This window comes from Penicillium manginii (genome assembly GCF_028828005.1).
Source record: "Penicillium manginii strain IBT 31320 chromosome Unknown utg000006l:1.0-4164085.0:1.0-4166146.0, whole genome shotgun sequence".
Lineage (NCBI taxonomy): Eukaryota > Fungi > Ascomycota > Eurotiomycetes > Eurotiales > Aspergillaceae > Penicillium > Penicillium manginii.
The window spans coordinates 3908544-3922984 of NW_026643107.1; the positions used below are offsets into that span (position 1 = coordinate 3908544).

Genomic DNA, 14441 nt, shown 5'->3' on the forward strand with positions numbered 1-14441 from the left:
ACTGTCTGCTAAATATAAGGCAATATATAATCAGTTTCGACGCGGTCCACGCCGTTGCAGATATGGATCTTTTTCAACTACTAGCCCTAGAGAACATATTGTACTAAAGGTATCTCGAATGCAAGTAGCGAGGATTCATCCGCTATCTAAAGCATGGCGTTTCTTCGGCTATCTTCCCCGTAGGAGGGCCAGTGTGCTATTGGCAGTGCCTGAAAAGCAACTTGAAATTGACTCGGACCGTACCAATGGAAGACCCTGTGGAAGAAGTGGGTTGGAAACTAGTACTAGTATTATTACCAGTAGTGCCCAGGTGGACTTGACATCCCGAGACTACCAGTAGTATCTTCCAATCAGAGGGACCCCCTGATCAGGTCCGTACCATCAGCAGGCAGACCGCGGATCAACCGGCAATGGACGAGCACCCGAGTGGAGGGTGCCTGTTGAACATGGGGAATTCCGATCGAACTTGAATTCTTCGAGGATGCGCAGACTACTCCGTAAGTGATCAGGAATTCGCCAGGATCGACGGCGATGTTCCCCTTTCAGAGCCCTGATCAAGTACAAGTAGTGGTGGGTACATTAAAGGTACTTGACAATACATATATCAATGTATACATTAGTAAGTACCTCTAAAGTAACTATCACGGGACCCGTTCTCGGCCAGCCTGAGGCTCCGCTTGCACTTCTCATCGTCAACTTTCTTTCGCATCCGTCTTTCTCTCTCTCATACGCTCTCTCACTCTCTCTACTCGTTTCTCCTGTTTTGTCTTTTATTTTCATTTTTTTCAATTCCATTCCAGTCCCTCTCTTATCTCTCTTCCGTTCTCAATCGACCCCCATCCTCCGACCGGCTTTCTCTTATGCTCTCCCCCCCCATAATCGACGCCTCCTGATCCTTACTTTTTTTTTCTTTTGAAACTCTCTCGCGAAACGACTCTTGATCTGGTTATCATCCGCCTGTGCGCCTGCGCCTGCAATTCGCTTCCGATTCTATTCACGTTGATCGTCTGTTTTTTCCTGTTTCCTACAACAGAACGAATCCCACCCCCAATCTGCCCCCAAAACACCGCCCCCTCCCCCCTCGTCTCGTCCACACGACACCCGAGCCTTGCGTGAGATTTCGACCCCTTCCGCCCGCTTCGAAGATCTCTACCCATCCCGTGTGACTTTGCGTTTGTGTGCGTGATATCTTGGGAGACCGATGACATTTGCGAACAACTTGCGTGCTTGACCGAACCGCATGAGATCATGACCACCCTCTGTTCGACCCCGAATTCCCCGCCTGAGCTATCGGGCTCCAAATCCTCCAAGTCCTCCTCTTTCCATTCCTCCCAGATCGATGGCCCCGAAACCATCTTCACCGACATTGGCAATTTCGAAGAAATTGGTCTAGAAGATGACGCTGAACTCCCGGTCGCCGATCCAGCAACCCCCTACGGCCGGTCCGGTCTGGCGGCGCGATCGGCTCAACGACTGCCTAGCAAAAGTCCAGCGGCCACAACTCGCGATTTGACGGCAACCCCGAAATCGAGGCAGCGAAGCCCTCTTCCTCCAATCCACAATCAAATCAATGGAGCCATGCGTACTCCTCAGTCGGCTGGCCCCTTGTCTGCGAGACCTGCCAACCGGAGAGATTCGAGCAGCACAGCCAATTCGGGTGGACTGACACCTATTCAGCCTCGACGGTCGCGATCGACTTCTCCTTTGCGACCAATGTCCAGTCGATCCGCTTCCAGCACCAGCTTGGCCCTCTCCCCGCTCTCCGCACGGGTCCCCCCTCAGAAGCAAGCTTGGCAAGCATCCCGCAAGTCTGTGAAAGACCTCGAAGACGAATATCACGATTCCGACGATGAGCTCCCGGATGATGCCAGTCTCTGGAATATTCCAATTTCTCCTCGCCCAGTTCAAGAACGCGCTCCATCCCGCAACGCTAGTCCGAATGGCGGCGCCAGTCCTGGTCGACGGCCCCTTCCCATCTCGCACGAAGTTTCTGAACCAAAGGACAAGACCCCAAAACCCGGATCGGCCTCCAAGGCCGCTCGCATGCAGCGGTCGCATCGGGCAAGTTCAGCTGGGCCTGAGCGGGGCCAAATCTCGCCGCGTAACCCCCGTGCCTATTCCTACAACAGCTATCTCTCGGATCTCTCTGAAGAAGCGAGGATCATCACGGAAGCTCTGGAGCACCACGCAGGCGAAGAGGAGCGTCAACAGGAGGAAGATGTGCAGAATGGTACGGCCCCGCCCAAGTCGAGCTCCGAATCGCAGGGAGCCGCTGAACCCATTGAACTACCTCCTGTGCAAAAGTCGAATATCATGATCGACCCTTTGCCTATTAGCAAAGAAAAGGAGAAGGTTTTGACGCGAACACGCCCTAGCTGGCTGCCGCCGAAAGATCAAAAGGAAGAAAAGAAGCATTTGAAGGAGTATAAGATGATGATGGCACAATCTAAAGAAGCTGGTGAGTAGAACCGGTATGGCTCACTGATCCGCATATTTCTAACGACCAATACAGAGAAACGGAAAGCAGCCCAAGCTGCATCCTCCAAGTGCGAGAAGGATACCACCCGAGATACTCTCCAGAACCTTTGGGATGATTGGGTCGGTCCTAACTGGGATCGTGCGATACGTGAGCCACGAACTCGGGAACTATGGTGGCGTGGAATTCCACCTCGCAGTCGAGGCCTGATGTGGAGACGTGCCATTGGGAACGAACTAGCTCTCAGCGAAGAGTCATTCACCAAAGCTCTCAAACGTGCCAAGGTCCTGCGATCCAAAAGCGACACTGAGCCAAGTGAAAGCAATAAACGACTGCTGGAGTGCTTTGATGCAATCGATAACGACGTTTCAAAGGCCTTCCCCGACTTGAACCTCTTCTCGGAGGGCGGACCCTTGCGAGACACCCTGGTCGATGTATTGCAAGCGTATTGCATGTACCGAAGTGACGTGGGCTACATCCATGGCCTTCATACTATCGCTGCACTTCTTGTCCTGCAATTCCCCACACCGTCATCCGCCTTTCTCGCCATGGCTAATGCCCTCAACCGCCCCCTCCCTGTCGCATTCCTGACCTGGGATCGCGGCGCGATGTCGCGAACCTACACCCTCGCCTCCGATACCCTGCGCTACAAGTTTCCTCGTGTCGCCACCCACCTATGCGACACCCTTAAGCTGTCCGATGAGGAGATCTGGGAGCCAACCTTCAGGTCCCTTCTCACTAACGGACTCGACCTTGAACGTGCATCTCGAGTATGGGACTGCTGGGTTTTCGAAGGAGACCGAATCATGATTCGCACTGCAGTCGCCGTTATGGGCAGCATCCAGTCTCAACTCTGTTCCTTCCAACAGTCAGATGACCAAACCCGTCTTTCTGTACGAAACATCCTCGGCTGGGGCCCCCGCCATATCGGCGCGAATAACCAAAAAGCGAAGGATCGCCATAGTGCCCCTGCAGCCGCAGGTTTTGGCGGCGGCCAGGTTTCTAATCCTGGCGTGGCTGATTACTGGATCCTCACTGCTACGGGCGACGAGGACGGTTTCATGAAAGCTGTACGTGAGGCTGGGAAAGTGCGATAATGACCTGAACCCAACTAGGAATTTTGGGATCATACTCATCCACGGCCGTTAATTGACACGGGTCTTTTGTTTTTATTTTACTTGATTTAACTGCATCACTCACTCATACCCTCGCTTCATGTTTATATGCGCGAATACCAACCATCCAACACTCGTTTAGTGGATTTGCGCCACGACACATATTTCCATCCAGTTCGCCTCGACTAATGACGACGGTGTCTTGAATCGATTTTTTCATCGATGTGAGACGCCAGATGCCTACTGTCTATTGTCTATTGTCTACTACCTGGCTGTTTCTTGTCTGCTTCTGCATTTGTTCGCGGGCTTGGCCTTTCTGACTTACCATACATAGCACGCATGGATATGGTCTTTGTCCCCATTGAGTGCAACAATGTTTTCTTTTTTCCGCTGAACACGGCTTTCTTTTCCACACTTTGTATTCTCATAAAGTTTCACTGCTCCCGGATGCTTCAATTTCGTTTTGGCGTTAAGAGGTGGGGATTGGTATACGTAGCAATTCGACCTTAACTTGAACTACATTTCCCTAAAATCTGGTCTCAATACCGTTTCTAGATAGCAAACAAATCTGCATTGGATTTCACTTTATCAACTGGCAGTGATTCTCGTTCCCGGCATGTCTTACACTCGGGGCCACCCTAGTCGATCGGTTTCTGGACAAGTTGTGGACTCGGATCGAAATTCTAGACCTGCGTCTGAGACATGCCAAGATGGGTCCCGATTTAATTTCCAGCCTCAAAGCTTGGTACATTATAAAATATAAGAATGGCTTTGTTTTCTGATTGTCTTCCAATCTTGCAAGCTTTGACCGGGGCTTCTGCCGAGTATGCTCTCAGTATGAATGAGGCTGGTGTTATTCAATTCCAAGGTTTGCTACTGCTAGTAGTTGCGTCGGGCACATAAAACTAAATTGACGGAATAACCAAGAACGACAAAAGAGATACAGAAATCAGCAGCAACGCGTTTGACGACGAGGAATTCAAGAACAAGAGAATGAAGACAAACGAAAAGTCTCAAGGAAATTCAACGGCATGTAGAATAAAAGGGGAAATATCATCGGCACCCTCGAGGAATTCCATCAAGGGGTCGCCCTCCGAGAATTTGAACTTGAAGAGGTCATGCGAAGTTTCTACCTCGACGTATCAAAGGGAGACGGCGCTCTCGAAACTAGAGTAGAATATCATTAGCTTACCTGGGTAGATTCACAAGACTCGGATGGACTGGAGCGCGAACTTACCAAATACTATCGGAGTGACCAAGGATGATTCCTCGCGACTGAGAATATTCAGAGTCTTCAGTCCGGCTTCTAGCTTTTCAAGCTGGTTGGTGTATATTTCTCTATCGCTTTGGACATGCGCTGGTTCATTGGCTAATGACTGAATTTGTTTCGTGTCCATTTTGCTAACCGCCAAACTGGTGAAAATCTTCTCAAGAGGAAGGAGAAGACAGTTTTCAATCGCGAGAATTGCGACATTGTCAATGAAAGTCGAGCGAGAAAGCTGTTCAAAGTATTAGTCTATGTTTTTACTTCAGAGACCTTAATGGGCCATCCGTGGATTGTATACTTTGTAGTATGCCTCAACTTGGTCAATGATCTCCATGGCGGCCACATCTCGGGTTTCATGACCGGCTTTGTCAATTTGGTCAAGGTTAAACAGTCCAGGATTGTCTGTTCCATTCTCAACAAGCTTTTCTTTAAGCACGTGGAGCTGCCGAACTTTTTGCAGCTTGAGTATTTCAGTGAGGTAATCCCGTCGAACTGGGAGTGGGTGGCCATATTTCGAGTGTAAAGTCAGCTCTTCAAGCTTTTCTAGTAGAGACAACTTGAGCTTTTCCAATTCGGGTGCAAGTATATCCTTATAGATGGCCGAGAATGTGTTTCTGTCTGTGAGATATCGGAGCACAGAACAGACAAACTTGGTTACTGCATCGTGGGCTGTCTCAACGTGCATTGTAGCAATCATTTCCCAAGGCTCAGACTGCTGACGATATAGTTCTCTTACAACCAACGGATTAGAATCACCAGGCATCTCACTTCCCCTCTGCAAGATTAAACTTTCCTCCACCTCCTCAATGAGATGTTCTACCTTGATGTCTTTGGGGATCCAACAGGCCATGTACTGGGTGAATCCCGGCTTCCCTAGATTCTCGCAGTGCGATTCTGAGTCATGTGAATCACAATATTTTATCGTACGGCCACAGCCACGAGCTGTCATGATATCGGCAAAATATTCGTTGAGCCGAGAAATGACTGCCCGCAGCCGACGTCGATTATCGTGAATGGGAGCGTCATCTTCTAGCTCTTTGAAAAAGTCATCATTGTAGAACCCAGTCAAGCCTTTAGTGACAATGTTGGAGAATTTGGTGCTGATATCAACAAGGAATGATCGTTGCTCCTGAATGGTGGATCTTGGAGCCCCAAGATTCCCTAGATTGTGTCTATGACCAGCTATCTTGCTCTGGATATCTCGGACCAAATTCGGGAAGTTCCGACGAACTTGATCGAAAAGAATCTCACTAAGACGGTGTCGAAGGCTCTCAATTCCCACGTGCGCTCGGGGAATACTGGGCCATTTACCCGTCTCAAAAAACTTTTTCTCTTCCTTGTCACGTTCCTCGTCGTCAATTTTGCGCTCTGCATATGCTCTATTTCGCAGTACATGCCAGCCCAGCTTCAATTTCGGCTCTTTCTCATTCCGGATATAATCGAGCCATTCATCCTCCTCCTCGGAGCCTGAGGCCATGAGATCAGGCGCTGTGACGATGCCAAGGACCCTTTTGAACTCTGGGTCAACCTGCTCAGCTCTGTCGAGAATATCCTGGTGGACATAATTGAATTTGGCGCTCAGAACAGCCAGAATAATACTGCGCTCATTTCGCATATATTTCTCCGTAATCTTTTGAACAAACTGAATCCCTTCAGTAGTCTGCTCCTTGCTTTTAGCCTCATAAAGCCCCGGCAGATCGACAAGGGTAAGCTCAGGCTTTTCAGGCCCGGAGATTTCAACCTTGAGAACATCGTCGCTGAATCCAGTAGATGATTCGACGGCATTATCAATACCCATCCATTCCTGTGCCCTTTCGACTAAATCTTTGAAAGGGGTATCGTCATCGCCCTTGGGAAAGACTTCGAGGCAAAATTTCTGAAGCCGCTCCCTATCTTCGTCCGTTCGGGACTCCCCTGGGTCAATTGAGACTTTGAATCTGGGCTCTGGGCTTCGGCGCAGTATCACTTCCGTCGCAAACCTGGTGCAGAGTTTGGTTTTTGTTGGAAAACGAACTCGAGAAATTGCTTCCAACACGGAACTTTTTCCACTGGATTGTTTACCACAGACAATGAGTTGTGGCAGTTCAACGAGGCCGCCTACTCCAATAGCCCGCAATTCATCGATTTTATCGAAGAGGACTTTTGCACTCGGAGATTGTAGACCTTTGAGTGCTTGGTCTTGAGAGGAATCCGGCATGGCTACTAGTACCCTAGGTAGTACTAGTAGTTCTTTTTCGATATATACCGCTGGCACTGGTATAGATCTATCAAGAGTGTGGAGAAAATTATCAAAAAGATCCGAAAATCCGGGGCAGGGGCAAAAAAAGGCTTTGGGAAAATAATTTGGATTTTTGAGTTGGAGAGAATGTGGAAAACCGCGTGATACCCATACTAATTTATAACAGAATACCTAGGTAGCAATCCATGGATAATTTGGCCCCATGCATTGAGATCCCTGTATAGCGCTCTATGTACGCATTAGCTCCATGCCGCAGTGCCGCCTTCCAACACACGCTGTATTATCTCAGTGGTTGATAACTTTCCTGGAGGATTATATCTCCATTTAATCAGGAAAGCTGATACGCTATGTTTCATCAAGGCATTATTGCTGTGCCGAAAAGGCGTTACGGCTTGTAGTGATATGTTGGACAAGCGTCTTTGCATATGCATGTATGGGCACAGCGCTGCGAAACCTGGAATTTACTGTTGACGAATCGAATACGAGCCCAGCGGTAACTGATTCGATAGTATTTCATTAACAATGAATTTGTTGATGGGAGTGCAAGATGTACTTTTGTAAGGCCAGATCCACTAGGCGTAGTACTATTTCCCCATTCGGCGTAGTAAGATGCTCCTAAGCCATCGTGCGGAGACAAGTCTTGCGCGTCGGCAAAGTGATGAACTGTATATGCCAAGAGACTGGAGGTTCCAAGGGCCAGAGATCGTGATCCTGGCGCCTAGAAGAGCTGCGTGACTAGCTCTCTGATTCTCAAAATCGAGAACATAAGGGTTTCCTGTGTAGGACTTTTCTTCGTTATCATATGAAACAGATATCTAGGCACTGAAGGAAACAAGGATAATCTCAATAGTCTATGTACAGGATATTGTTGTTTGACGCATTACCGCGGACGTGATTCGTGTATGTGTTGCTGAAACCGAGGTCTTGAGTCATGAATTGTGACCACTGCGTCATTGATCAATAAGATAGCATGGAACTTTCCGCTAATTTTCGCGTCGTAGGACAGCTTCAAATTCTTTTCGCTTAAGGGGCTTGACCAGGAAAGTGTTAATGCCAGACCCCAAAGCCTCCTTCTGAGCACCGGCGCTATCAAGCCCCGTTAATGCAGCGATAATTGTGGGCGGAAGCGCGTTTTGGGCCGATTCGGATAACTGGGCTCGAAACTCCTTTTCTATACGTCTAATTTCCCGTGATGCCTGGAAGCCATTCATTACGGGCATTGAAATATCTAGTGAGGTCAGCCTAACTGATGAAAGGAAAATTGAGGAGACCTCGGGATGAGTAGAAGAAAGCTGAAGAAATATGAAAACATACCAATAACGATGGCCTGGAATCCTCCAGGGTCGGCCTTAAATAATTCAACTGCCTGAGCGCCATCGCTAGCCGACTTGTAGGTAAAACCATCTTTCTGGGCATAAGCACAAAGCAGCTGAAGATTGACATTGTTGTCATCAACTAGCAAAACACTCCGCTTATGGGGATCTGGTGTGTTGTTGCTCGGCGACCCTTCCTCGTGCTGGACAGGAAGCTCCGACAGATTTTGATTTTTTGGATCAGCCTTGATACTCTCTGGGCTTTGTATAGGGCTCCGATTGTCCTGATTGCCCATGGTATCTGCGGTTGGCCGCTTGTTGATATTCATCCGATCCTGTGGAGGATCACTGGCATCAATGTCTACCGGTAGATGGGAAGATTTAGGCAACTCTACCCAATGGGTTGGCTCGTCACTTTCGCGTCGTCCTTTTTGCTGTTCCCTTCGTCGTTTGATGCAAATATTCATTGCCCGAGCCAGCTTTCTCGGTCCACAAGGCTGGCTCACAAATTCAAAGAGTGTTGCATCGCTTCGGTTTTTGGAAGCAACATACATGCGGTGAGCTTCCTCCGGCGACTGGCAGACGACTATCACTGGTGAATTGTCCGCATTTCCCAAATCGAAATGACGGGAAAGACCAAATATGTCTCTCCCTCCAACGTCTTCACAATCCAACTCTGTCTGCACAGCTAAATAGAAGTCAAGATCAAATTTCTCCCCCTCCGATGGTGAGATGTTGGTCACCTCAAGACCAAACCATTCGCGGCACATTCGGTCCAATGACGAATAAAGTAGCGTGTCACGTTGCGACCGGAGAGTCTGTCCGAATCCAAGAATGCCCATTGTGCGCCCTTCGGTCTGAGCTTTCAGGGAAGTGATGGATCTCGATGATGACGAATCCGAGATTGCAGTTGACTTCGTGAGTGGTGCGTGGATTGCGATCTGAGTTCCTTGTCCCACTGTTGATTCAATTTCAATGGAGCCTCCAAGTAGACCGACAGCCTGGCGAACAATACTCAGCCCTAACCCACTGCCGGAAGCAAGCGGATCCTCCTGCCTGAATGGGCTGAATAGGTCATTCTGCAGGAAATTCGGCCCAATGCCCTTTCCAGTGTCTTTCACAGTGATGGTGACATCGAACCATTGCTTTTGCTTGCTGGGAGACTTCTTCGGTGATGAGCTAGAGCTTGAAGATGATTTCAAGCCTAGGTAGATATAACCAGAAGGAGTATACTTGAGCGCGTTACCGAAGATGTTCATAAGAATGCGTCTCCAGGCACCAGGATGAGTCTCGAAATCCCATTCTGTACTCGGCTCGATATCAAATATGACCGTAACTTGACTGGCTCGGGGGCCAACAGGGTCTGCCTTGGCAGGTTGGCCAGCAGATCGAGATGAAGACTCCGTGAGGGCCGGGGGAGGTGCCAGTGGGTGATTATAGAAACAGTAACCGGCAAACACGCAGTCCGTAACTTCTTCAAGGACAGTATCCAATTCAACATGGGAGATTGATGGGTTCTGACCCAATGGCATATTCTTCTGTGACATCGATTTCTTTCGGTTCTTTCCATTTTGAACGGTATTTCCTTTCCTGTATTGATCGATAAATGTCAGATCAAGCAGGCTGTTGATGGTATCTAGCAGAGTACGACCGCATGACTCAACCGTATGAACCATCCCGTGCTGGAGTGCATTCATGGCCGTATCGCTCAGAATATCGGCCGTTCCTAGGATTCCGTGCAGAGGATTTCGAAGTTCATGCGTAATGCTGCTGACGAGGTTGGTCTTTGCCCTCTCTGCTACCTCGACATCAATCCGCCGAATTTCGGCCATTATACTGTTTGAGAATGCAGATGTATACACAAGCTCATTTTCCAAGGTGAAGACGCGGTGCGGCTCATTTGTCCATATAATTGCCCCTGCAAACCAGCGGTGACGGTCTGAGTCCCAGATAGGCAAAACGAGAACGTTTCTGGCACCGGAAAAGATTTTGATCAAGTCATCAGCATGTCGCTGGAAAGATGATTTACGTCTGGGTTTGCTAGATGAACGACGCTCTTTGTTATCAGGCGCGGGGGCGTTGTCGGATCCTGATTCTTTCTGGGCTTGACGGTCGCTGTCCTCCGAAACCGATCCATCTGCATTGTATGTGAAGATTTTTCCACGGGGGTACCGGTGAATGAGAGCGCTAAATAGCGGCTCTGGGACCATTATTGCGCGGCCAGCTCTTTCCTCGTCATTGATGCTTGACACCCTTGAGCTTGAAAAACCTAGACATTCAGACACTCTCGGATTACCATTGTCGGAACCCTGATCGGTGTCAGAGACAGATCGACGAGACGAGGTTTCTGAACCAGTACTATCATTGTCGCAGCTTGCCTTGGTATCATCGTCGTAACCACCGGAGCCGGACACCCTGCGCTTGGTTTCATCGACCAGATCTCCGAAGCGCTGCGAATGTGCATCAAGAAACATCACCCCTTCGGCCCCAATGGACTCTCTAAGTAAATTTGCTGCGCGTGAAAAAACGTTCCTTATACTGGATGGGAGATCGTCTTGTTTTAAAGCACTGCCTGTCAGGACAGCACGCGCTGAGCTCTTGTCCTGAGAAAATTGTATTCCGGGATTTGATTGAGGTTTTGCCACGTCGGGTGGTGTTTTCTGATCAGAGCTGGCCGATTTAGGACTGCTGGATCGAGAACGATGAGTTCCGCGAGATGGTTGTCGAATTGCAAGGGTTTTTTTGCCGGTTCCTTTTGCCAGCTCTTGTAGATCCTGCTGCTCGATGTTCAGCTGGCCCTCAGTAGATTCACCAGATGTTTCTGCTGCCCGGTGCTGAGCATGTGCTTCTAGCCATGAATCGCGGAGTGTAGATCTCCCTTCGACAAAGCTGCCAAGTCCAACGATCATGCGTACTGCTCGGTGGTTTTTGATAGTTGCCTCTCTCATTGCCAGGTGTTCCATGACAGTCGCAGCCATATCCTTCATGAACTGGCGAGAGTGTTGATCGGGCCCTGATGACCTTTCCTTGCTGTCCATTACGCTTAGCGCACCAATCTTGTATCCTTGTGGACTGATTATCGGAACCGCGACAAAAGAGCGTACTTCCGATAGCCCGGCTTGCAGATTCGAAAGGTCAAAGCGCTCATCCTGCGCCATGTCCAGAGCAACGAAGATGCTGTCATGGTTGCCTGTATCCCCAACCTGATGCTCATGGCTCGGCATTGACTCGACACATCGACATATGCCTCGCTCTTTCGGAAATATGCAGCTCCCCAAGATCAATCGCTCAGTATCATTTGCTGTGCGACCCCCGATTAAACTCAAACTTGGAGTGGACTCTGCCAGGACATGTTGATGTGTGGAGTCAAACAGGGAAATAAAAGCTCGCTCGGCACCCAGACGGGTTGCAGCTAGCTGGGCGTAGGAAGTCAACGCGGAGTCGGAGGAGGCCTGGGGAGTGAAGCCGTCACCACTGGCGCGGTCAAATGGGGCATAGCGCGACGAGGAATGTTCGTTCGGAATATACCTGCGGACGATGAACAATCAGTTAGTTAATTGAAGGAACTTGAACTAACTAATACTATATCATCACCAACCTCAAGGAATCATTCAAGGGGTGGAATCATACTTGTGGAATTCTCGTTCATGCGCCAGTCGATAACGCGAATGCGTACCGAGACCTATGAGAGCAGCCATTGCCTGCGACAATCATATGAGAACAGTACATTTTTGCGCGGGGCCCATCTCAGCAGCGTGGGGGGTTATAAAGACGGAGCATTGGAAACTGGTCTAACCCGGTTTTCCACAATTGTAAGTGGGTGGCGCCCAATTATATCTATAGATTCTTCTTGGTGGAGTTCATCCGCTGCAACTACGTCATTGACCTAACGACCAAGCGGAACAGGAATTATTGGCAAAATCCACTGATTAACAATCAAGGACTTGAAAGACAAGATGAACGAACCAAGACGAATAATCCTTAAAGGATTAAAGAGCTAAGCAGCCTCGTGGAATCGGCCCTGAGGTCCATGTATTGAATGGCACCTAGCACCTGGCCAGGCCGGATCTGATTCAGCATATCTTAAACGCCTCTCTCCCATCCTGTAATCCCTCAGTTAAGCATCTAGAGTCCAGCCTAATCCAAATGAGTTCATATTCAATTCTTCTGATATACCCCACAATCTTCATTCTAAATACTAGCCCGGTAGACTCGATCCCTGCGGCTTAGGCAACCAATAGTTAAATACATACGGAGTACTTGGTCAAACACTCCACTGTCAGATCCCAGTCGATGGACGGTTCAATTATTGAACGAGATACTAGTATTTTGCCTTGAATTTAAACTTTTCTTTGGGTTTGATTAATACATAAATAAGAATGAGATCAATCTTAGTATTGTGGCGTTTCTTCCGAAAAACAATATTAAAAACAGCCAAGGAACATGAAAGACCACGTTACGCCATGCAAAAAAAAAGGATTTCGTTTTCTCAAAGAACTACAGGTAAACAGATACAATTAGGTAGACAAATCACCTCCTGTAACCGTAAAAGGAGGAAGGGAAAGGCAGTGGTGAGTAGAAAGCCTTATATGACCATCTCTAAGAAGCCTCCAAGTCAGATCCCATGCTCAATTTCAGTGAACTGGATGCTTATCACCACTCTTTAAAACATGCGATTCTCCCGATCTCACTTCATTTAAATTCGTGATCATTTCTAAATATCAAATCAACCATCCAGAGTAACTCAAATTCTACTTGCTCCTTTCCGATCGTGCATATTTACCCCACCTTCGCCTTATCTCCTGCCGCGTCGTGTTCCTCCTCTCACAGCTCCCACAAGAGTTTATTCCCTGAGGTTCCTAAGGACAATTCCAGTTCTAGTTGTACTCAAATAAGTCTAGTCTTGATTTTTGCACGGATCCAAAGTTAAACATCACTCCAGTCGAAGAGATCCATGGTTCTCAACCTTGTCCAGAGTATCGGTAACACGCGAACCGTCTCCATCAAACAACATACTATCGTAAGTCGCCGCACCGATGATACAACCAATAATTGGGGCGAAAAGAGGCACAAAGAAGTAGTAGCCAGCTGCAGTGAACACCTCCCGCCCGTAGAGTATAGCGGAGAATAATCTTGGGCCGAAATCTCTAGCAGGGTTGAGTGCCTGGAAATGGATAAACTCGTTAGTTTTCAAGTAGTTCACAGTATTAATCGGCTAGTAAAAAAAAAAAACTTACGTAGCCAGTCTGCCAGCCCAATGCTGCTCCAATGCTCAGGAGAAGCAGAAACATGGATAATTGCGGGGCAGGGAATCGCTGGGCATTTCTAGGATCTGAGATACTGAAAGCTCCAAACATCAGCACAGCCGAGCCGAGCACTTCAGAAAATACGGCCTCCCAGTTTGATGAGAAAGAGGCAGTAGGGTAGGTCGAGAAAATTCCCGCCGAATGGTGACCTGTCGGGCTCAGGATCGATCCCCAAGGAATGGTATACTCGGGATCCCAAGCCAAAATAGCCGATCGATAGTTGACATATACGAGCGCAGCACCGACGAATCCACCCAAGAACTGCGCTAACAGCTTGCCGGGAATGGTTTTCCACTGGCCAGCAGATGGACGCACAAGAGCAACGCAGATTGTCACCGCGGGGTTAATCGTGGGACTGGGATCGGACAGATAGCTGGAGAGACAGACGGCAGCTGCCCATGCGATGTTGATGGACAACCAGGTGCCGTACTGGTAGTCGGAAAGCAGACATTGTGCAACAACTCCATCTCCAAGGACAATCAGTAGGGCTGTCCCGAGAAATTCAGCCAGATATGGCTTCAACACCCGGCGAGAAAGCATTCGAGCCATTTCTAGATGGATACTTTCCCTAAGGTTTATTCCGTTTATTCTGCCAGTGTGTCCCGAAAGGAAGACAAAGAATTCATGGTGGTTTGTGCTCCTCACTTAAAAGGACTAAAAAGGGGGGGGTTGGGCCTGCAGCTTGACGTCACATTAGAGCGGAACTGCCAAACACGGCATACCGA

The 14441-nt window shown here is 48.7% G+C and overlaps 4 protein-coding genes across 4 annotated transcripts; 1 reads left to right on the forward strand and 3 right to left on the reverse strand.

Annotated features, from left to right (window-relative positions):
• Positions 1-1248: 1248 nt before the first annotated feature.
• Positions 1249-3573, forward strand: N7533_009831 (putative TBC domain protein; the record flags this gene model as incomplete). Its single annotated transcript, XM_057106481.1, has 2 exons — positions 1249-2458; positions 2513-3573. 2 exons carry the CDS (start codon positions 1249-1251, stop codon positions 3571-3573), a joined length of 2271 nt encoding a protein of 756 aa, XP_056957930.1.
• A 1147-nt stretch (positions 3574-4720) lies between these two features.
• Positions 4721-7055, reverse strand: N7533_009832 (uncharacterized protein; the record flags this gene model as incomplete). The annotated part of the gene is made up of 3 exons (XM_057106482.1): positions 4721-4758; positions 4829-5090; positions 5157-7055. The coding sequence occupies 3 exons, from the start codon at positions 7053-7055 to the stop codon at positions 4721-4723; spliced, it is 2199 nt and encodes a 732-aa protein (XP_056957931.1).
• Positions 7056-8080: 1025 nt separating this feature from the next.
• On the reverse strand, positions 8081-12108 carry N7533_009833 (hybrid sensor histidine kinase/response regulator; the record flags this gene model as incomplete). Its single annotated transcript, XM_057106483.1, has 3 exons — positions 8081-8325; positions 8412-11938; positions 12041-12108. The coding sequence occupies 3 exons, from the start codon at positions 12106-12108 to the stop codon at positions 8081-8083; spliced, it is 3840 nt and encodes a 1279-aa protein (XP_056957932.1).
• Positions 12109-13343: 1235 nt separating this feature from the next.
• N7533_009834 (uncharacterized protein) lies at positions 13344-14265 on the reverse strand (the record flags this gene model as incomplete). Its single annotated transcript, XM_057106484.1, has 2 exons — positions 13344-13574; positions 13648-14265. 2 exons carry the CDS (start codon positions 14263-14265, stop codon positions 13344-13346), a joined length of 849 nt encoding a protein of 282 aa, XP_056957933.1.
• Positions 14266-14441: the final 176 nt, after the last annotated feature.